We start from the raw sequence: 9,678 nt of genomic DNA, 5'->3' as shown, positions 1-9,678 counted from the left end.
TGGCTCATTTTGCCATTTTAAAAAAGCACTGTGTTTTGCAGTTACTAATCAACTTGTAGCAATGTACGATTGGGTTTGTTGAAAATGCTGATTATGAACGCTGTGGAGATGTGCTTTTCAATATATGGTGAGGAAAAACTTCCATATTTGATCTATACCACAAAATTGGCTGTTCTTTTTGTTGTACTGTGTGTTAGTATTGGTTGGAGAAACAACATTATTTTCTAATCAACCTGTCTCATCGATTAAAGGAACTTTTGGTGAACCAGTTAACAGTAAATTGAGAAAAAATAGTGTCAGTCGGAATAAAAAGGGTGGAAGAAGTGTGTGTGTGTGTGTGTGTGTGTATGTGTGTGTGTGCAAAGACTAAGCGCGCGTGTATTTGCAAATGTGTAGTCAGTGAAGTGTTGTGACTTGAGCGGTTCAAGAACAGGAATAAATGCTGTAATGAGGACTACGAATTTATTGAATGGCTATCAGTACTTCATGTGTGTTAACCATTCTGCGGCAGACAATTTTCACTTCCTCTACTGTTTTTTTTTTGCAAAATAAAAAAGCCACAGAACAGTGCGGACCGTTTTTGTCGTTTCCACGATCCGTAGAGCTTCACAAAATGATTAACCGTGCGGGTGTGTGCATCATTCTACATGGTTCTTATTCGCTTCGTTCTCTCTGATGGCAAAACTCCTAGAAGAGATCTTTTCTCCTCTGTATAATATATTCGCAGTCATGCACGAACACCATTAACGAAATACGTAAAACAGTGCGCGGCACAGTTTTTTTTACCGTACTGCTACAGGCGGCACAAAGTTTGACCAGGTTGCTCGTTATACTGCGTGGAGAGATTTGTGCTTTCGTGTTACTTTTCGGTGATGTGTGCGTTCATTTCTACCAAGAAGAGCGGAAAGAGTGAAATGAGAGAAAAAGAAACATTAAATTAGGAAGATATTGAGACAACGAAATATGTGCGAGAGAGACGGAAGGCGACAGAACGAACAAATAGACTGCATGTATGTGGACATCATCACGTCAAACAGATTAAAAAATGTAACACCGGTTCATATAACTCGCGAGAGTTTTGTTCCTCGACGAAGTCGATATATTCCACGCTACGTTAGGTTTCCAAGTGTTATCCCTATTTATAGATCCTTATCTGTAGCATATGCAAATCTGCTTAAAGGAAGTTGTATCAGTAAAGGAAATATAGAGTTTAGAATATTTAGTTTAGGTAAAACAGGGATGAGTTAATTTTAAAGATTGTTTAAAAATTTACTAATTTTTTCTCTCAACAAAAAGAAAAATAATCACACGCACAATGTTTAAAAATATATGTATAATATATATATATATATATATATAAATAACATTTCATTTTTATCAATTCAATCATTTCAATTTTACTTCAAAGGTAAAATTTAGTAATTTGAATACCTTTGAGTAGGGTAAAAGATTTGTATCAAATTGTTTACTACCCATTGTAAATGTTTTTTTTGGCTAATAGAAATAGGGCGACCCCGGGTGTCCCATGTTAGCCACATTAAGTTGTTAACTATAACTAAGCCACAAATTCGTTTGAACGACAACATTACCCCTCCGATTTATAATTGTTTGCAGTTAAACATGAATTTCTAATAGTTTTTTACACGATAGTCTTTACATTGTTCAAGTAAATAAAATATAATTTAGTTGGAAGCAATATTTACTTCCAGCTAATAAATTAATGTTTACACAATTTAGTTGAAATTGCTGCCAAATAGTTAAGCACAAGCTTACCTGGGTGCTGATCAAAAGTTGTGACTTGGTAGGATTTTAATTCACAGCGCGTTGCGACAGTTTTACCAGGGTCTTTCTATCTTTAAAATAATACAAAAATAAGTTTCCTCTTGAAAAACGGTTATTTCTTATGTTTTAGCTTACTTGATGTATAGTACTATAGATGTTAGCGTTGCCCCGTATTAATTTTTCCATATCATGTAATGGAATTACTGGTCTGTATCTCTGTTTCTCGGAAGAGTCTTAAACTGTTAGGGCTGGGTCATCCGATTTCATCCGATGATCAACGCACCGGATTTCCTGAGTTTCAAACACAGAGTTTTCCTCGATGAATGTTCTGCATACTGCAGGCTCCGACCATCATAACATAACAGGCATCGGTAGAGGAAGAGGCCGCAGACCAATAGTAGTAGGACCGATCGGCTGCCAATGTTCTACCAAGAATATCCTTATCGATGTAATGTTGGTGTTGAGCTTATACCTAAGATAGACAAGGATATTGGATCTTTTTGTACGACAACCTTCGCGTAGGTTTTAAGACATTTTGCAGAATCATATCTAGCTTTAGACTTGCCTCATTTATTTGCAAACACTTATCCGTACACTGCACTATCCCTTGAGATGTCTTTTCTACCGGTACGAGGCATTTCTAATAACATTTTTATTATTCTAATTATCGTTATTTATACTTTTTTTCCAGATACATATGCATCATTTTTCCAAAGAAGCAAAAGAGAGCATCCCATTTTTCCTATATTCAAGTGAATGTTAAATGAAATATCTTGCCTCCTGGTGGCTAATGAAATTTGTTTGAAAAAGTGCAAAGGACAAACCAGCAAAAGTGAAACCAGCTTATCAAGTATTGGTAGATCCTTATATAGGACCTCTATTGAATAGGAATTGTTGGCAAGGCGATGCTCACTACAGATTCGCTGGTATTGGCTATCCTTGTACTGTCAAATATGTGCTTAAAATTGAGTGACTATTTGCTGCGTGAGCGTCACCATCGTTAGTGGCATCAGCTCTTAAATAACTGAAAAAAATAACAAATGTACTGTGAGCAATGGATTAGATAGATAATGATAGTTATTGGATGAGAAAGATTAAAAAAAGTAAACAAAACAACAGAAGAAAAGAACTGAAATGGATAACCTATGGTTAAATGTGTAATGAGCAAAGTTTGCTAGTGAAATAAACAGAGTTTGTGAATGGCAAGTAAAAAACGACCATACGTCTAAGATTCGGTGCGACAGCAAACAATTTCAATATTAAAGCGATCAACAAATGAGACTTACTGAAATAATCATACTAGCTCTCTATGCATGAGTGCTAGTGTCGCTATTTATTGTTAGTCTCGTAACTTTGTTGAACTTCTGGAAGTAAGCGCGTACCGTGCGCAACCTACAAATACTTTTTATTCATCAGAAGCTCCGTTTTTAGAATATGCTAGGTAAGATACCACAATATTATTATTACATTTTCATATATCTTTGTTATTTTCAATATTTTTATTAAATGTGAAAGGTTATTTCAATTCGTCATTTCACTGGGAGGATTTTAAATTGATGGATTACAACAAAAATGCAAAAAGATAGAAATACAAAATTATATAAAATAAATGAAGTGGAAATAAATTGATATAATGCAACCCTTTCTGAGTTGCTTTTACTTTAAATCAAGAATTCTAGCGCATTTGGCATTAGCAGAATAGATCGGCGATTATATATCTTTCAAACAGGAAAACATAGATTAGATAAAAAAGGTTTAAATATAACATAAAAAAGATAGAGTAGATTAGATGATACATTCTTTACCAACGGGTTTTTCTAGACTAGTGTAACTTTTTCAGTCATCAACAATAAAGATATAAAGAATATTCTTTTGTATTACCGTTAGATGCAACAGTGGTTAGCTACAGTAATAAAACTAATTTAAAGCAAGAAAGATATCTTTTCACGGTCAATGGAATGAAATTTACGAACGTGTAGCTTTTGTTTCTAGTATTTTGAGCTTTGAAACATTAGGTGCTCCTTGGTAATTTATCCTTATTAAAGTTATTGCTCATTGTTCTAAAGCTGGCGTGCGCACATGCATAGGAAAACATTCTTCTAATCTTCATGTTTTTTTTACCTACATACAGGTTTAAGTCGCCGTGGAGTTAATGCCGGACCGCCATTGAGTTTGCCATCTACACTGGAGGACTCTAGTAACAATTGGAAAGGAACACCTTCGGTTCCCACCGATCCCTCACAACAAGGTGGTCCTGGGGGAGCTGGTGGCCCAGGTGGTCCCGGCGGTAGCGGAGTGGGTGGCCCAGGAGGCCCTGGTGGTCCCGGGGGTCAGGGTACTCCTGTGAATAGTTTTGGTGGCCCTGGTGGGCCTAACAATTTCGGTGGTCCAGTTTTCCCCGCTGCCGGTCAAGGTTCGCCAGCCGGTGGTTCGGCAGCGAATAGCTATCAAAATGTTCCCCCTGGAACAGGATCCAATACACCACAATATACAGCGTCGCCAGCACCCTCAGGATCGTCTACTCCGGGTCCTGGGCCACCACAGAATGTTGGATCCGGTTTCCCACCACCGAACGCGGGAGGCCCTGGTGGTCCCGGGGGTCCTTACAATGGTCCTGGCGGCGGAGGTCCCGTTGCCGTAGGTCCGTTTAGTTCTCCGTCCGCAAATGGTCCTCAGTTTGGACGACCGGGCAGTTCCGGATCGGCTTTCGGCAGCGGCCCTCATTTTACTTCTCCTGGGGCGCCCGGTAATTTTGGTGGTCCACAGTTTGGGATGCCTCCTGGCTCACCATTTGGACATGGACCAAACGGGCCTAACATGGGTGGTCCAATGGCTCAGGGACATATGATGGGTGGACCACAACCCGTCGATCGCATGGATCAAAGGTACTAGTTATTTGTTGACGGTTGAAGAAAATATATTTCTTAAAACATCATTCTGCTTTTGTCTTTACAGTCAATTGAATGTTCCAAGAAGGCATGCATACTTCGGACAACCTGACTATAGAATATATGAACTAAACAAGCGATTGCAACAAAGAACTGAAGTGAGTTCGAATGTTTTAGATTTAAATACCCATATTGAAGCAGCCTTCAATTTATATATATATATATGTATATTTTTTTTTTTAGGAAAGTGATAACTGCTGGTGGGATTCATTTGCTAACGAGTTTTTCGAAGATGATGCTACTCTAACTCTAACATTCTGTTTGGAGGATGGACCAAAAAGATATAGTAAGCAATATAAATGAAATTGTGGGTCTGCATTCGAATAATTAAAAACTCTTCCACTTATTTGTTACAGCTATAGGACGCACGCTAATTCCACGATATTTTCGAAGCATCTTCGAGGGTGGAGTTACGGAGTTGTACTTTAACTTGCGGCACTCGAAAGAATCGTTCCACAATACATCGATCACGCTTGATTGCGATCAGTGCACAATGGAAACGATTCATGGAAAACCAATGTACACGAAGGTAGGAATTAAAGCAAGCTATGGCGTTCAATCCCGTTAACTAGAATTGATATTAATGTTTCTGATCAATTGTGAGTTTTGCCTAACTTATCTTAGTTGTCGCTGTTATCATTGGGGATTGGAGCAGAACAAACTAAATTATTATATTTTTTTTCCTATATGCAACAAAATAGACTCTGCCTTTTCATTATGTATAAGATGTGACAGATTAATATTTATTGAAAATTAAAAAAAACATTTTTATCACATTACAAAAAAAATAATTTGAAAGTTTATTTGTATAATAAAAGTTATCATACTTCTTACTAGTTTCTTCAATGCTTTTGATCGCCGAAAACACAAAGCATCATCTTGTACCACTTTTCGATCGCAGAAACCTGTACAGAAAGTATAGTGTTTGTTCCCCGGTTGACGTGCCATGGAGGCATGACGATTGAAAAATATGTATGTTAATAATAATTCGCTTCGAATGGAACAAAAACAGGCCTTTCTTTTCATATTGCAGTTACTGTAAAATTGATACCTTGTAGTTATTTTAATGATAATTCTTTATTTAATAATTATATAATTATATATCTTTTGTATTATTCAGGTGCTCACCGAAGGTCGACTTATTTTGGAATTTACTTTCGATGATCTAATGCGGATAAAATCTTGGCACATGGCAGTACGAACGCACCGGGAACTTATACCACGTTCGGTGATTGCTCTTCATAGTCCTCAACCGGATCCGGCAATGCTGGAACAGCTGTCGAAAAATATCACCCGACAAGGAATCACGAACTCAACACTTAACTATCTGCGCGTGAGTGGTGATGTTTTTATCTTACGCGCCCTCTCTAACAGTTCCCAGATGCGCTGCCGTTGAAGAATCAGATGCAATCATTGTATACATCTAATGTTCTATCAAATCCTTATCCCCTTTTTGGCTACACAAAGAGGAACGAGAGTGGCACATGGTTTAGTTGGTGGGTTTAATTTCAACCGTTTGTATCTTTTCTCTTCAATTCCGATCGTGACCATCCATGGTTTGCCACGTTGCGACAACATCCCTACATCAGCTGTGTGTAATACTAGAACCGATGCAGGAATTGATGTCCAGACATAAAGCGTATGCATTAAGCCCTCGAGATTGTTTGAAAACGACGTTGTTTCAAAAATGGCAGCGGATGGTCGCACCGCCGGGTAAGAAAGGAGGTACTTCTTTGTCCATAGTCTGTAGCCGGTCAGTCAGTCGGTAATCACGATGAAAATAGAGTCAATTGCAACATTAGTGTTCCGGTTAAATCTACTACAGTGAAGTATGCTACTTAACTAATAAATGCAAGGTTTCATTATTAACTGTTGACTGTCCGGCTAAAGGGCTTGATTGATGTTATGCTGCTATTCATAAACATACTTGTGAAAAGTCTCGTTCAAACATAAACAATCATATTAAACCGAATTACAACACAGAGTTTTTCCCGTTCAAGCAAAGTTGGCAATCCTTAATCTGGTTGTTGGTGGATTTATCTATTGTTTAAAGTAACTTGAACGTAAAAAATCACAAAAGTAACAACTCATATTTTATAAAATTCAATCACATAAATAATCTCTTGTATTTAAATTGCGAAAAAAAAAAATCAATTGTATTTCACTTCGTATGTATATGCATAGAAGCTATGTATATGCATAGATAGCTGAAGAATCTGTCTAAAGTGATGGTAATAGTATATTGATTTGTAAAATAACATTTATTTTTCATTTATTTTCTCTTTTCATTCATCTATATGATGCTTTATCATGGAAATGTTATGCATGGTTATGGTGCATATTAAATAAAACCAATGCAGATGCACAAAGGCCCGCTAATAAACGGAGAAAACGTAAAGGTTCGAGTTCGGGAGCAGGTGCAGGTAACGCTGGTCCACAGGTTCCCAGCAAAAAGCGTTCTCCGGGTCCAAATTTTTCGCTGGCGTCTCAGGTAGTGAGTTGATTTTCCCAATTCTTACAAATATCAATAACAGTTGAAGATTCTACCGGAGTACCCGGTTGGAACTTGGTTGACCAAATGATGATGGAGTTGTTTAAAAACTCATGGGTATTTTCTAATGCCTTTATTTCTTTTCAATTTCTCTTTTACAACTCCCCAAAAAATTCGACGCTGCGAAACGCAAAGGATGTCATGGTGGTTGGTGAACCGTCATTAATGGGTGGTGAGTTTGGAGACGAAGATGAGCGGCTGATAACGCGACTAGAAAACACACAGTACGATGCGGCAAACTCACTTGACCATGATGGTCATAATGCATTCGGCGGAGGCGGTGGACACAACGATGGTGGACCTATGAGCGGGGGTCCAAACTCCTGGCAGGTCGACCGGGGCGGTGGCGGTGGCCCTCCCAACAATACAGGACCGGCCAATCAAGACGGAGACAAAAAGAGCCCCTCAGTGTCGCAGTGACAAATGTAAAATTCAATGCACCACCTGAACCGCATGCTATCATCCGGATGAGTGGCGTGCGTTGGTGTGTTGAGTGATGGTCAGTTTTGGAGGAAACAAGTATAGGCTATATGATTTTTACGGGCAAATGATAAAAGCAAAACAGCTCGGTGCAGCTGTAGATGATACAATAGCGGATAAACCTAATGGATGGCCAATTAATGACAAAAAGCCTCGTGGACGAAAAGTGCAAATTCTGGAAGTGCACACGCTTGTGGAAATCTTTAGCAGTCGCAGCTTCATATTTTTTCTCACCTTCTACTTGTAGACTGCTACGCTGTAACAAAATCCTTCTTGATAAGGTTGTTCGCCATTCTAGGGAGCGAGTTGCTTTCTTTAATCATTTTCAGCACACTGGAAACATACACAACAGCAACAGTTCATGGTGCAATAGCGTTACATGTAGTTCTAAAATGGAAATTGGATTTATTGTATGTTGGAAAGACTATTATGTAGTTGGTTCATTTACTGCCGCGTTACCAAACGACCAACAACTCGTCCGTTCCTTGCCTGTCTCCGTTTCCCGTAAACATTTCGTTCTGATTCACCTAATTATGTTGATGTGCGTGCATTTGCCTGTTCGTGTGATTGTTGCTTTTAAACAAAAATACACGGAGAACACGTTAGAGAAGTAGAGAGAATTCAGGAATAACCGTCTCAACGTTTTAATCCATTGAAGGTGATGCGATACTGTGGCTAAAAAAATTTATAGTTATAGAACATGTGTAATGTGGCTAAAGATAAGTAAGAGAGAATGTAGATAAACAAGGCATGAAATGTGTGGGGCGAAAGGAAATAAGCGGGTGGAGGTGAAAACACTAAGAAACATCAATCAAATATGTGAATAAACGAAACAATTTATGAATCCATAGTTTTCATTTAAATAAGAACTTGATGAAGAATACTGATACTGAATTTGTCTGGTCATTTAACTTTTCATACCAATTCTAGATGATTTTATTGTTTTTTATGCTTTTAACGATTGTTCTGTACGAAAAATATGTACTTTTGTAGGAAGCACTTTGCATGGAAAGTTTTATTCGGTTGAGACATCTTACATACTCCGTCGTATTTTGAAAAAAATGTGAATAACAATTAGTGAACTAAAAAGTAAATATCAACACGCAGGACGGTGTACTCTTACTCAATTATTTGTAATTTATAATGTGCTTTAATTGTTCCGAAAATGAAAAAAAATCAACCTGCAAACGTTTTCTACAACTCGGATAAAAATATTTTTGAAGAAAAGGTGTAAATCAACATGTAAATGCATCAAACAGACCCATTCAAAATCGTACACAGCACAACAAAACTAAAGAGATGACCTTAGCAAAGGTTGCAAAAATAATGTTGCATACAGCATATTGAAATAGGAAAAACATCGTCAAAAAAAATTCCGGTAATATCAATTGAAAATTTTCTCAACGAGACTGCACAAACGGTTAGCCACCAACTGTGTGTAATTTTGTTCTTACGACCTTATTTAATGGCATTTCGGTTTAAGTTGCCGTGAACTTCCTCCGTGGACTAAGTTTAAATGAGCCAGAATCTCCTTTCAAAATATATGGAGAAACCATTACCAAGCAAACGTGATGTAAATTTCATGTAAATGTAGTTTAATAAATCAGCGATGTTCACGATTTTGGCAAACGCACGCCATCATCATTTTATGGCGAAGGAAATAGTTTAGAAGGAGATAGGAGAAATTACTCCAATGGAAGTAGAGAATTACGCAAAACAAAGTAAAGCACTAGGAATCTTAGGTGTAAATGAGATGTAGAATAAAGGTAAGTCGATACTATGCTATGACAACAAAGCTAAAAAGACTCCAGAAATGGAATAGATTGGATCGTGACTGCTTGCGGTGCATTCGCTCAGCAATTGTGAATCGTGTGTAATAAACACACAGTCATTCGGAAAATTTTGAAAATTCTAAAC

The 9,678-nt window shown here is 37.7% G+C and overlaps 1 protein-coding gene across 4 annotated transcripts; it reads left to right on the top strand.

The window, feature by feature from the left end:
• The first annotated feature begins 2,660 nt into the window (after positions 1 to 2,660).
• LOC131282477 (LIM domain-binding protein 2) lies at positions 2,661 to 8,683 on the top strand. Of its 4 annotated transcripts, none has more exons than XM_058311955.1 (9): positions 2,661 to 3,223; positions 3,914 to 4,667; positions 4,738 to 4,828; positions 4,914 to 5,016; positions 5,087 to 5,259; positions 5,851 to 6,063; positions 6,320 to 6,455; positions 7,091 to 7,221; positions 7,417 to 8,683. In XM_058311955.1, exons 1-9 carry the CDS (start codon positions 3,217 to 3,219, stop codon positions 7,699 to 7,701), a joined length of 1,893 nt encoding a protein of 630 aa, XP_058167938.1. In that variant the 5' UTR covers positions 2,661 to 3,216; the 3' UTR covers positions 7,702 to 8,683. The 4 variants fall into 4 exon arrangements, with proteins under 4 accessions (XP_058167938.1, XP_058167940.1, XP_058167937.1 ...); XM_058311957.1 differs by having other exon boundaries at positions 6,320 to 6,443; positions 7,417 to 8,681; XM_058311954.1 differs by having other exon boundaries at positions 7,091 to 7,224; positions 7,417 to 8,681.
• Positions 8,684 to 9,678: the final 995 nt, after the last annotated feature.

Source organism: Anopheles ziemanni, chromosome 2 (genome assembly GCF_943734765.1).
Source record: "Anopheles ziemanni chromosome 2, idAnoZiCoDA_A2_x.2, whole genome shotgun sequence".
NCBI lineage: Eukaryota > Metazoa > Arthropoda > Insecta > Diptera > Culicidae > Anopheles > Anopheles ziemanni.
The sequence above is the reverse complement of the archived record's forward strand: the minus strand, read 5'-3'. Positions and strand labels throughout refer to the sequence as shown.